This window comes from Arvicanthis niloticus, chromosome 6, assembly GCF_011762505.2.
Source record: "Arvicanthis niloticus isolate mArvNil1 chromosome 6, mArvNil1.pat.X, whole genome shotgun sequence".
Lineage (NCBI taxonomy): Eukaryota > Metazoa > Chordata > Mammalia > Rodentia > Muridae > Arvicanthis > Arvicanthis niloticus.
In genome coordinates this window covers 72,069,734-72,083,213 of record NC_047663.1, presented here as the reverse complement: position 1 = coordinate 72,083,213, position 13,480 = coordinate 72,069,734, and the positions used below count along the sequence as shown (strand labels likewise).

The 13,480-nt window shown below is 42.0% G+C and overlaps 1 protein-coding gene across 1 annotated transcript; it reads right to left on the bottom strand.

Annotated features, from left to right (window-relative positions):
* Positions 1-11,806: 11,806 nt before the first annotated feature.
* On the bottom strand, positions 11,807-13,480 carry LOC143442561 (T-cell-specific guanine nucleotide triphosphate-binding protein 2-like). Its single transcript, XM_076935270.1, has one exon. The coding sequence runs from the start codon at positions 13,478-13,480 to the stop codon at positions 11,807-11,809; it is 1,674 nt and encodes a 557-aa protein (XP_076791385.1).

The window sequence follows — 13,480 nt, the reverse complement described above, 5'->3', positions numbered from 1 at the left end:
GTTTCCATATTAATGAGATACCTGAAGGCCAGAGGGCGTGGCCAATTACATATTCCTTACCTTCCCTCCTCTCTCCCTATTTAAGTCAGGTCAGCCCTGACCTAAGGGGGGGGGGGGGGAGGCATGCATCCAGATTCAACTACCATTTGTCATGGAAATAAAGCCTGTAAAAATCATGGACTTCCACATGTCTTCTGGGGGCTGCTGTAGGGAAATATGGAGAGGGCCTTTAATGAGCTGCTGTAGCCACAGCCATTGCAATTACCTGAGGACCTCTCTGCGTTCCAGCCGTGGAGGCCCACTTCTTTAAGCAAGCTAGCTGAGCAGCTTCAGTCAAGTGAGTAGCCAACCCCTTTTCTGTGGGGTGCAGTCCAGGGCTTCCCTCTCCTTTCTCATTTCTCTTGGCTGTGGGCTGGTCTCGGGCCTGCACGCCCACAGTCTCTGTTCATCCGAGGCCCCCCAACGGAGTCTGGGGGCCCCAAATGGAGACACCAGTCTCTGGGTCTACTCTAGAGCTCTGTCCCCCCTTGTGGAACCTTCAGACTGAGTTCTCCCCAACACCTGGGTAGGGCCCCGAAGCACCCACCCAGCACAGTGTGAGAGGAGCTCAGTCAAATTTCCTGCTTCCTGCTCGTGCTTCTGCCACTCGAAGCCCCGTTTCAGCTGACTGAGCCACGACACACACACACACACACACACACACACATACACATACACACACACACACACACACACACGGATCAACACTGCCCAACAAGATTTAAAAACCCATGACCACTTGAAAGCTATCATTCCTCACACTATTCTAATGGATACTTTTGTTGAAGCATTTTCACCTTCAATCTGTAATGGAATCTCGAAGAATGCCTTCATCTGTGGGGAGCCGACAGAAGGTGGCTATCATCCTTGTAGCCATCTAGAGCCATATACCCTGACAAGAGACTTGTTTTCAACAGCCTACAACAGCTGAGCACACTCTGATAACATCTTGTTTTATTTTATTTTATTTTATTTTATTTTATTTTATTTTATTTTTTTGGTTTTTCAAGACAGGGTTTCTCTGTGTAGCCTGGCTGTCCTGGAACTCACTCTGTAGACCAGGCTGGCCTCCAACTCAGAAATCCACCTGCCTCTGCCTCCCAAGTGCTGGAATTAAAGGCATGTGTCACCACTGCCTGGCAACATCTTGTTTTATATACCCAGGATTTCCCCTTGAATGTGTGAGACTTAAAGGTGTGACTTAAAGATAAGACTTAAAGGCATGACTTAAAGGCATGACTTAAGAAGTGAGACTTATAAAAAGTGAGAGGCAGACAGAAGAAAGTAACTTGGGACTTGGAAAGAAAGAAGAAGACAGACTGGAGGAGAGAGAGACATGAAAATAAATGGGACTGAATTATACACTGTCTGGTCTCCATTCTTCAAGTCCATCCAGAGCAGCAGTATGAGCCAGGACAATTTAGCCCCCAAGCTTGTAGCAGTTCGGGCTCTAACATTTTGGCCCCCAAGCGTTTGGTAGTGCGGGTTCCAACATTTGTCAGCGAGGTCCCCAACATTCATTTCTAATAAATTTATGATCTCAGAATCATCCTTTTCAGAAGAAATCCATTGAAAATCTGATTATTTATCAATAGTATGGTCTATCAACATATGTCCATATTTTAGATTTTTAAATTCTATAAATTGGAACAGATATTATGCTACTGTTTGACATTATTCTGGGGTAGCATCATTACATAGAATAAGGATGCTTAATTCAGAATACTGTATCCCTATTGGTTGGTTGCCATTTTAATCTTTAAGCTTTTGTGGAGTTTTTTTTATCTGGAACTACTTTTGTGTTGTTATTGTAGGTTCCAGATTGAATTCTTTTGAAGATTCTTTATTTTGATTATTAGAATCCTCCAACCTCTGTTCTATGGCTTGTAATCTTTTAGTCTTTTTTTTATATCTAAGTGTATTTTATTTTGATGGTTGTTAAAGAGCATATATAAAATTATAGTTTTTATTGAATATATAAGGTTTTGTTTTGTTTTTTTTTTTTTTTTGTTGACAGTCAAAGCAAAACTATATGGGGACCACAATGTTCTCTTCTGTAGAACATTCCATTCTTATCATGGAATTAAAAAAAAAAAAATCTCTCTAATTTTCCCCTTCCTTTGGAGACTTCATTTTTTCTGTATTTCTCTTTCCTTTTCCTGAAGATCCTATTTTACTTTTCTCTCTTGTTCCTTTCTTTTGAAGACTCTGCCGCATTTTTCTTTTTTTTCATGGGCGAATTTTTCTTTGTCTCTCCTTTCTCTGGAGACTTCAGCATCTTTATTTTTCCTATCTTCATTTAAAAAAGATTCTATTGTATTTCTCTTTCTCTCTCTCTCTCTCTTTTTCAGACTCAATCTCATGTTTTCTCTCTCATTTCTCTAGAAACATTTTCCCTTAATTTGGGAGACGTTTTCTTCTATGTGTATTCATTTATTTCTCTCTGAAGGGTTTCTAAACTTAATTTTTGTATTTAATTTTCTCTACATTCTTTTCTCTGGGGGAATTGCTTTTAGTATTGCTCTTAACATTTTCTAAAGTTAATATCTTTTTCTGTATTTAATTTTATCTAGATTCTTTTTCTATTTGCATAAGGCTTCTTTGTTTCATTTTTAAAATTCTCTCTTTTCAGACTTCATTTATTCAAACTCAAACTATTTATATCACCTATTTATGATGTTTTACATTCAATCTCTCTCCTTAATCCCTAAAGTGTAACTACAAACATTGTAATGCATTTATGTTTTATTCAATTTACATCCTCTCCCACACCTTCCCTCTTCTCTTTCCCATCCCACCCTTACAAATTTCCCCTCCCAAAGCCCAACCAGGCACTGGACTTAGAGGGAAGGTAGGGATCCAATGGCCGAGAATAGAAGCCCCTGCTCTACTTATTAGGGGAAACTTGAAACAGGTTTTTTTTTTTTTTTTTTTTTTTTTTTTTTTTTTTTTTTTTTTTTTTTTTTTCCTTATCAGAAATCAGAAATCCTGCTCTCCATCTGTCTAGCTTCTCCCTGTACTGATACTAGCCTGTGCTTGTCTTTCCTCTCTCAGAGAATAGGTGTTTCTGCTTTCTACAAGTAACTGGAAGTTGCCTTACTGGATCTAGACCATTCTCCAACTTAGGGAAGTTGTTAGTCCCACAGGTGTTGGGTCATCAGGTCACAGGTGTCTGGCTAACATGAGCCCTCTCAGGTAGGCTTTTGTCCTGGGAGAGCAGCTCCACAAGCTGGGTTAACTCACAAGCCTTCCTTGCATGCCCTTTTAGGGAGGGAGCCTCTTGCTTGGATAGGAAGCTGAGTCCAGCTTTATGCACTGAGGCTACAGTTAAAGAGCTGTTTTTTCTACACAGCCAGGGCTTATTAAAAGTGCTACATTCAAACAGCCTCTCTGGAGGTCTTCCCTTCTTCCCTGCAGCTGGCCTTGTTGTACCATGGTGGGTGGAGTGGCTATTCAAGGAGTTCTTGCCAGACATTCAGTGGGCCAAATGAAAATGTAAGCTTTCCCACCTGGCCTGTTTATTTTTAGAAATAATGACTGAGACTTAACTAAATATGAATAAATGCTTAGGCCAAAATCTTAGGATTGTTCCTCAGCTAGCTCATAACTTAATTTTCCCACTTATTCTGTTATCAGTCCTGCCATGTAGCTAATTACCTATGCCCAGTTTCATGCATTTGTCTTCCTCAGTGTTATGACAAAAATCTTCCAGTTGCTCTCTTTCTCCCAGAATTCCGTTATTTTTTACTCAAACTCTAGTTTATTACTTCTTGCCTTATGATCTTAGACCAACAGCATTTTATTAACAGGTGATGTTTTTATGCATTGCATAAGAGAATCTCTCTACAGCAGGAGGCTTTGAATATGTCAGATGACCTCTTCTACTGCAAATGCCCCTGTTTTACCAATTGAATTTCTTAGAGATAAAAGAAACCCAACACAATAATAACAACAAAACCCAGCAACAACAACAACAAAACCCCTGTCATTCCTTAGGGAAGAGAGAAGAGGGAATTCTTGCTGTGTGGACAGAAGGTGAAATACCAAGTCTTCCAAATTTTTCCAGGCTGCAAGGGTTCTCTCTAGATTCTGTGTTTGCAAGTCTCATAACTGAGTGGGCAAATGAAAGACAGAAGCAGGAGGAGAAGTAAAGACAGAAGAGGAGAGAAGAATGAGGATGAAGAAGAAGAAAAGCAGGAGAAATATCAAGAGAAGAAAGAGGAAGAGAAAGGAGAATGAGGTTGAGGGAGTGACCATAGGCTGTTGTGTTATCACCTGGTGTTCAGCAGGAGGCTAGATTTTAAGATGTTGTTGAGCCTTTACCATACCACAAGAAATGACAGTTTAATTAGAGCCCATGTTAAGTACAACCCAAGTTCCAAACTCATTTTGTTGACTGCTGAAGGATATAGAATAAAATATCTGTGTCTGCATGGAACTCCAGGTGTGGCTACTTTCCCATCCATTATCCAGCCCTTCCTTCAGGGTGCATGGAAAATGGTGATCATTCCATCTGCTGTGTGGCTACCATGTGTAAGGAGACACCACCTCATGTGGAGATGTGTGCTGGGATCCAGTCCCTGTACTTCCTGAACCCTAAAAGAAATTCAGTACAGGATTGTAGCAATAATCTCTCTTGCACTATGTCAAAAAATCATGTGTCAACAAAAAGCTGAATGGCCCACAGAAAGGCATGAGAAAACGAGAAAACAGGTGGGAGAACTTGGAGAGAGAGAGAAAGAGAGAGAGAGAGAGAGAGAGAGAGAGAGACAGAGAGAGACAGAGAGAGACAGAGAGACAGAAAGAGAGAGAGACAGAAAGAGAGAGAGAGACAGAGAGAGAGAAAGAAACAACTCTGGGAAAGTCAGGCTGAAGAGATCTCCACCAAGTTATGGAGGAAGTTGAGTGTATGAAACTTAGAAGAGGCAACCAGCCTCGTCTCAGACAGAGAACAGTATAAACAGGTTAACTTAGTTATAACTTAGTTGAAGAACAAGCTTAGCTAAGGTATAGGCATTAATGCATAAAAAATGAACCTCTGTGTCATTATTCTGGAACTGAGGCAGACATAGAAAAGCACAAATGGTTACACAGTCTAACTTCTTCATCTTAGGAGAGTGTAGCACTGCTTAAAGAATCTCCGTGGGACAAATGATCCAAGGTTAATTAGAAAAAGATATTGCATTTCATATGTATACAACCATATATTCTCATAATGACGATTTAATGGAAGACAGTCCTTATAATGTGGAAGCTTCTTTTTCCACTCATTTCAGTGATATTCTGTCTCTGAAAGGCATGGATTCTTTGGTCTTTTCCAGAAAATGTTTGCTGCTTAAAAGTAGCTTTAAGTCAGTGCCAGAAGCCAGTCCAAAGGTTAGTACCTCACAGCTCTATTCATGTTTTCAAGAATTTATGATGTAGAGTGAAAAATTAGAAAGGCCATTTTATGAAATATGTGTAGATTTTTTGCCTTACAGAACTGAAAATAAGATTTCAGGCCTTCACATTCCAGGTGAAGGACACTTGCTGGATTACATTCCTCAAGCCTCGCCCAAGGCAGGAAGGCATTCCTGATTACAGATAAAGATGCTACCACCTAGGTGGGGCCCTAGCCCTATAGCCGGAAAAAGTAAAGATAGCAATCTGAAATGGCCGGATAGGGCACAATGGCATGGTAAAAACCACATTTTTGAGAAGAATGCAGGGCGATTTCCACATGACACTAATCATTTAGAGTGAATACCTCTGAATTGTTCCACTGTTTTCATGTTTTGTATCTTTAACAACCCCATCCCACTCCCCTGGTTTGTGGTTTTTCCCTTTAAAACCCTCCAAGGACTGGCCGAGGGGGTCGGACCTTGACTCCAGCGCGAGTACCTGGTCAGACCGCTGGCTGCCAGCTCTTTCCCTAATAAACCTCTGCTGATTGCATCCAGGTATGGTTTCTTGTGATCTTTGGGTGGTCGCGATTCCGGAGGCTTGAGGAAGGGTCTCCCGAGTATGGGGGTCTTCATTTGGGGGCTCGTCCAGGATATGCGACCACCTTAATCCAAGAACCACGCTGGGAGGTAAAGGGACACCGCGGTTTTTTCTGTCTGGTTGTTGTGTGACCTTTTGTATAAATTGCCTGGTTTTTCATGTACTGATTTCTGGTTTTTCATGTGCGGGTTTGCCTAAATCGTCTGATTTCTCGTGTGCTAGGGTTGCCTAAATCGTGTGCTGTTTTGTCTAGGTTTGTTTAAGTTATTTGGTTTCTAAGTTGTTTGTGCCCGTCTGTCTGAATTATTTGGTTTCTGAAAAGTGCACTTCGGTTTGGACTAGCAGCTGTTTCTGTCTCGTGAGGGGCAGTAAACCATTTTTGTTTCGGGAGGAGACAAATGAGTGATTAGCAGACGTGCTGGAGAGTCACTAGCTGCTGCACCCCCAGAGACGTTTGGGGGTTCATCTAGGTGCCGGGGAGGACGTGGAATCCCTCTAGGCTGGCACAGGTTTGCATCTAGGTGCCGGAGAGGATGTGGAATCCCTCTTGGCTGGCACTGGCGATTGAGACGGGTTTTTTTGTTAGTCTTTTTGTGTGTTAACAATGAAAACTAGAGAGAAAAGGTCAGAAATGGCCACCGTGGTAGTTGTGCTCTCATGGCAGTGTGTCTATTTTTGGGTTGTTCATTGCTGGTATGTTAGAAATCTGTTAGACTTGGTCCAGCATAGGCTGACCAAGTTGTCTGAATCTGTTAAATCTGAATCTGTGAAGACTGACCGCGTTGTCTGGTTATTGGAGTCTTACTTGGAAGGCGAGAGGCCTTCCAGAAGGTCAGGGGATCTGACTGTCAGGTTTCAAGAGACTGAGCGCTCCTACTTGGGAGAAGACGTGGAATCCTTCTCCATCTGGGGTCGTGACCAAATGTAGTTAAGTGTTATTTGTGCCACCCGTGGCAGGGGTGAGCTGTGTTTTATGTACTACACGTGAGAGGGGTGAGTTATTTGTGTTGTTTTTTTATATGTGTGTGTCTTTTCTTGGCAAATCATCTGTGTGTTAGCTGTTAATCTACTGTGTTAAACATCTTGAGTTAAAAATAGGTAACATGATTGCCGGCAGAGAGAGAAATGAAGCCGCCGGTACAAGAATACAATTGCAGAAAGGCGGGCAGGTCCTTTAATAAGGGGCAGCTACCTCGGTTCGTGCTCCTACAGCCCGCCTACCGCATGTAGGGTATGCTTCAGGTAACAGCACATGGAGGGTGCCTTCACCCAGCCCGCACTTGGCGGGCTACAACTCGTGGTTCCCCAGCACAGCAACAGCGTGCAACAGCTACCTAGTTTGGTATTTCTGGCTGTACTGGGTACCTTGAGGTCACTAGTGCAACAAATGGCAGTTTTCCACCTGCCGCCTATGAAGATAGATGAGAACCCAGGTGATAAAAGAAAAAAGAAAAAAACCTGGCAGTGGAGCCAGGACAGCTAGACAAACAGCCGCAGCAAGATTGTTCACCTGAGAGTCAATTATTTTTTTAAAAAAAAAGAGAGACAAGAACTGGTTAAAACTGCTTACTTAATTTAGTTTAAAACTTACTTGTGAGGCAGTCTTGATTTACACAAGAAAAACTGATAATTCGCCCTGCTCTGTGGCTAGGAGAAGGGCACCAGCAGAAAGTAGAAAAAAAAAGGGGGCCAGCAGTTTTTTAGCTTCTGTAATAAGGAAGTTGATAATGATTTTTCCCAGTTTTATAAGTAAAGGAGTGCTTTTTTCTAAAATTACAGCTTAAAAGTTATAGGCTGCCCTGAGTCAGAAATATATATATATGAGTCAGAAATATATATATATGAGTCAGGAATATATATATATATATATATATATCTCCTTCAGTTTTGATAAATTTTTTAGCCATTACTGTTTGAGACAATTTCATGATTTGTATGAGATTTTCATTAAGATTTGGTTCAAAGATGAGAGTTCTGACAAGATAAAATTAAAGAAGTGGTGAAGACTTGTGCTCTTACGTTAGACATAAAAATGTTTACTTTATTGTTCTTGTTGTAATCAGAAATAACTCTTTAAAAGGTTTTTATAGAAGTATGACCAAAGTTTCTATTTTGTTAAAAGTTAAATTCAAATAAGTGTCAAATGTAACTCAAGTTGCCTTTTAAAAATTGTTAATAGCTGTATGAACCTTCAACATCTTAATAATCCTTGCTGTGAAATGCTACAGATAAGGCTATTCATTCTGATTTGGTTTCTTTCTTAGAGCTTCAGAGGTGAGCTCACATTACACCTGTGGACAAGGTTTACAGACTGAATTAGGTTGTGGTTTCTAGTGTGATGTGAACAGCAGTCATGCAGCCTCACAAATGCATCAGTCTACACAGAGTTCAAAGCAATAAATAAGGTAAAAGCTTTGCTTTCACAAGACCTTTGCAGGTTCTGGTCTTCAGATTGGGGACCCCGTCAATTGATCAGGCCGTGGTCAGCAGCAGGTCAATTTGGAGCAGATTTGACTGAGACCTCCATGTGACAGAAGGTAAGGGACACCCAGAGGCCCACGCCAGATTCCGCTGATAGGTCTTGAGAGAGAAGATTATATGAGACCCCACTAAGTTTGATCAGGACACATGAGGTTAAGCAGAGATCAGATAAGTTAGCCACAGCCTTTCTAGACTAGCTCATAGAGACATTCTGTCAGTGTAGACAAGGCTCCAGAGGCTACAGAGACTACAAGATAAGTCATTGAAAGATTTAGGAAGTATACTACATATTAAAATGATTGATGGTAATAGCAAGTGAGAGAAGATTTAAAAGAAAGGAATAGAGAAGAGGAATAGAGAAGGTTTAGTGTAAGTCTAGAAGAAAAGAGTAGAGAAGAAGAATAGAGATCAGTTGCTGTGAGTCCACAGGAATAGAGAGGAATAGAGGAGACTAGAGAGAGGTGAAGAAAGAGAAAGGTGACAGGAAAGAATTTACAGAAAGCAGAAAAAAGGGACTCCAATCAAAGAGAGATAAAACTCTTTGAAAAAGACCAGTGTGTGCATCGAAAGTAAAGGAGCCAGCTTCAGGGTCCAAGAGGGGCCTAACAAATAGAAGCCACGGCCAAGAAATCCCAGGCCTTGAAAAACATCCCAGATGGTGAAGATATTAGCTCTGAGTGAAGAGATAGACAGGGTCCTCCTCCAGGCCAATGGGCCAAAATATATTTATGGACTACCCGAAAATGGTGGACTAAGAGATGGGCTGGGTATCCCATTCATTTATGGTCATCCTAGACTGTTCCTACCCTCTGTCGGGTTGAGACTTACTCCCCAGGATTGGGATCCAGACAGGTTGCAACTAACTGACAAGAACTCACGGGTAGAGGAAAGGCTCCTCCTACTGACTCCATCCGGGAGCCGAGGTAACGTGCTTTACAGACGGGAGCAGTTTTCTCCATGCTGGTCAGAGGCAAGCCAGCACTACTGTGGTGGACACAAATGTCATCTGGACTGACTCCCCACCCCTGAGATCATCGGTGCAGAGAACAACCTTGGAACTTGGGGCTGACAAGAAAGCCAACATCTGCATGGACAACAGGTATGCTTTTGCCACAGTCCATGCCTGCAAGGCTATATGCCAAGAGAGGAAACCCTGATGAAACCGGAAGCTGTAAATATTTGTTGCCCAGGATACCAAAAAGGGAGGAGACTCCAGCCTGAGGCAATAACCGGACAGATCAAGTGGCTTGATACAGGAGCCCTTCCAGGTTTGGGGCCTAAAATAGACAATGGCGCACACAAGAAGGGAGAACTATACTCCCCAGAAAGCAAAGGATTTACCAGGCTAAATACACAGATGGACTCTTAAGATATGAGTGCAACCAAGCAGCTAAGAGACTTAAAGCGTATAAGGGACCTTAGGTTCTAAGCCAGAGAAATAATAAGACTTAGAGTAGATAAGAAATATCTAGGAGAAAACAGCCTAGAATAGGGACCTTCCCGAGGTTTCAAGTGTCCTCGGTAATTAGATCAAAGAGCAGTTTTAAGGTAAGTCAGGAGTTGAAGATCCACTGTTTATATTGTCTCCGAAGCTCAGGACAGGTAGAGAGAATATACAGGACCCTAAAATTAAACTACCCTTGGGAACTGGCGCTGGCTAGAGTGTCCCTTGTTCTTGCTCCATACCCAGAATGCCCATTTTGTGTGAGAAATGATTTTTCAGGCTACTAAAAGACTGTTCCTGGTGCTGTGGACCATCCGACCTCCTTGAAGTTCACCATCACCACCGGTGACTGATGTCAACTGGAGAAGATCCAGATGCCTGAACAACCCCCTACTCTTTGGCTCCAGGTCTTCTGCTATTCTACAAGGCTAAAGAAGCAGCAGGCCTTGACTCCTGAGACCACCCCAGAGGCACAGGGAAAATGCTGCCTTGGAGAGTGGGACTTAGTGTGTGTACACCCAAGGTTAAATGACAGCTTGTGATTACAAGATTGAAGTTGAAATGTGAATCTAGAGTTATATAGATTTGTTCCTTTTGCAATTTCTCTTTATTATATATGTGGTTTTATATATATGTAGACAGCTATGTGCCACAAAATGTGGAAAAGTCAGAAGACAACTTTGAAAGTGTGCTACAAAGAAAAGGAAATGTTTTGAAACCCCTAGTCAATAGAATAGAGCCCAAGAACCCCTGCTAACAGATACCTAGTGCCTAAAATTGATAAATGGTAGACTTACAGCTCCGGGTTAACACCATGTGTTTCCACTGCTATCTTTGATAAAAACAAAGATTATTGTGTACTTGTCCAGCTAGATCCTGCAGGTACTCTTGAACTGAGTTTGAGATACACCCTAGATGATTCTGCAGACAGCCTATTTTCCTTGACTCTAGCTGTTACATTGTGACTAGGAGTGGCCATAGGTATAGAGACAGGTGTAACTACATTGATACAGACACCTCATTACTTTCATCAGCTGAGAGCTGCCACTGATGTGGATTTGAGAGCCCTAGAACAGTCAGTAACAAAGTTAAGTTGTTACTAGACTTGCTGTTTCTTAAAGGAGAAAGTCTGTGTGCTGCTCTAAGAAAAAATGTTACTATTATGTAGACCATTCAAGAGTGACCAGAGAGTAAATTCAGAAAAAAGTTAGACCAGAGACAAGATAGAGAGGCACAGCAACGTTGATTCGAGAGTTGGTTCAATCCTCCCTTGCTGGACCCCTTGTGATTTTACTTTTGCTCTTAACCATAGGCCCCTACATTTAAAATAGATTAGTAACTTTTGTTAGAGAAAGGATAAATGCTGTTCAGCTTTTTGTGTTGCGCCACCAATATAAGACTTTGGGTCAAGAAAATGGTAATTATGATGACACTGGAGTTTAAACTTTTCTAAAGATCCTAATCGGAAAAAGTGGGGTGAGAATAGACTTATTAATAATTGAGTTTTTATGATTAAAAACATAGCCAAATCGGAAAAAGTGAGGAATGTAGAGTGAAAAATTAGAAAGGCCATTTTATGAAATATGTGTAGATTTTTTGCCTTACAGAACTGAAAATAAGATTTCAGGCCTTCACATTCCAGGTGAAGGACACTTGCTGGATTACATTCCTCAAGCCTCGCCCAAGGCAGGAAGGCATTCCTGATTACAGATAAAGATGCTACCACCTAGGTGGGGCCCTAGCCCTATAGCCGGAAAAAGTAAAGATAGCAATCTGAAATGGCCGGATAGGGCACAATGGCATGGTAAAAACCACATTTTTGAGAAGAATGCAGGGCGATTTCCACATGACACTAATCATTTAGAGTGAATACCTCTGAATTGTTCCACTGTTTTCATGTTTTGTATCTTTAACAACCCCATCCCACTCCCCTGGTTTGTGGTTTTTCCCTTTAAAACCCTCCAAGGACTGGCCGAGGGGGTCGGACCTTGACTCCAGCGCGAGTACCTGGTCAGACCGATGGCTGCCAGCTCTTTCCCTAATAAACCTCTGCTGATTGCATCCAGGTATGGTTTCTTGTGATCTTTGGGTGGTCGCGATTCCGGAGGCTTGAGGAAGGGTCTCCCGAGTATGGGGGTCTTCAATGATAGGCATGCACGATCTTCGCTTCCGTGATAAAAACTGTTCCTTATTAAGGAGAGACTTGGCATCACTTGCCACAGTAACAATAAAAAGACTTTTCCAATAGTAAGTCTTTCTAAAGTAAAGGCCTGAGGCAAGTGGTCCTCCAGTAACACAGGAAATAGATTCAATATATTTCAACAGTTTTTCTTTGAAGGACATGTCTTTGTCCTTTGTTAACAAATGGAGACACTTAAGTTCTGCCTTGATTTCACTCACAGACATGTGAAAATCCTTGGCAATATTTACCAGTGAGGCTTCATCCAGCCCAAAGTAAGACCTGTAGAGATTCAAGGTCTCCTCCAACTTCTGTATTTCATCTCTGATGAAGCCCCCAAGTGGAATGGTGGCCAGTACTCCAGCCTTCAGGGCCTCCAGCCAGATCTTCTGTCTGAGAAAATCCCTCTTCCGGTCAATGGCAGTCTCAGTAACACTGTGCAAGGACATCATGAAGATGTGGCGCTTGTGGGCTGGGAGCTCGCTCAGTAGGGTGGTTTCCAGCTTTGGGAAGTCAAAGTCAGACACATCACAGTTAGAGACTAGGAAGACTGGAGGCTGACTGGAGAGAACCTTCTGAAGGTTCTCTGAACAGTCATCTCTAATTTTCTTTAAGACACTGTCTCTATTGAAAGACTTTGGTTTACTTCTCTGTTCATTACTGACATCTTGATCTATCTTGGTTCGGACAAAGTAGAACTTTGTGTTCATCTTTTCAATGGCTTTGGCCAGATGTGCATCAAGTTCTTTGAAGCGTGTAGCCGAGACTATAATGAAGAAGTCATACTCACCAAACTTCATTTCTGTTAGGTAGTTTTGTGGTTTGAAGTTAGTGGTGCCAATGCCAGGCAGGTCCCATATTGTCACATTGGGAAGCTTTGGGTGTGGGTATGGAGTTCTCTTCATGGTTGTCTCTACCACCCCAGTGGAGGCTGCCCCTTCTTCTTCATCCCTCACTCCCCTCAGGGCATTGATAAAGCTGGATTTTCCAGTTCCTGTTTCTCCAGTCACAGCAATGTTCAGTGGTGCTTTGTCAATGTTTCTGAGAGCATGACTAATTTCAGACAGTGCCCCCTGAAGGTTCTTATCCTCCAGATGGGATTCAATCAAAGTGATGGTTTCCTCAGAGAGGAGTTTGCTTTCCTTCTTGAAGTTCTTAAAAAAGTTTTCAAAGGTGAAAGCCAAAATTTGAGCAGTTAGAGGAGACTGGCAGCTAGAGGATTGAGTCCATGTATCTGTGTGCAGTCGAGGATGCTGAATGGAGAAGAAAAGAGAGATACTGTAATCATTAGCACAGGAGGTAAGACCTAGGAGTTTGTTCTTATGGTACAGAGGGACCTCAGCTGCTGATCCCAT

Coding starts and splice junctions, on each gene's coding strand:
- LOC143442561 (XM_076935270.1), bottom strand. CDS start 13,480: ATGGGATCAGCAGCTGAGGTCCCTCTGTACCATAAGAACAAACTCCTA.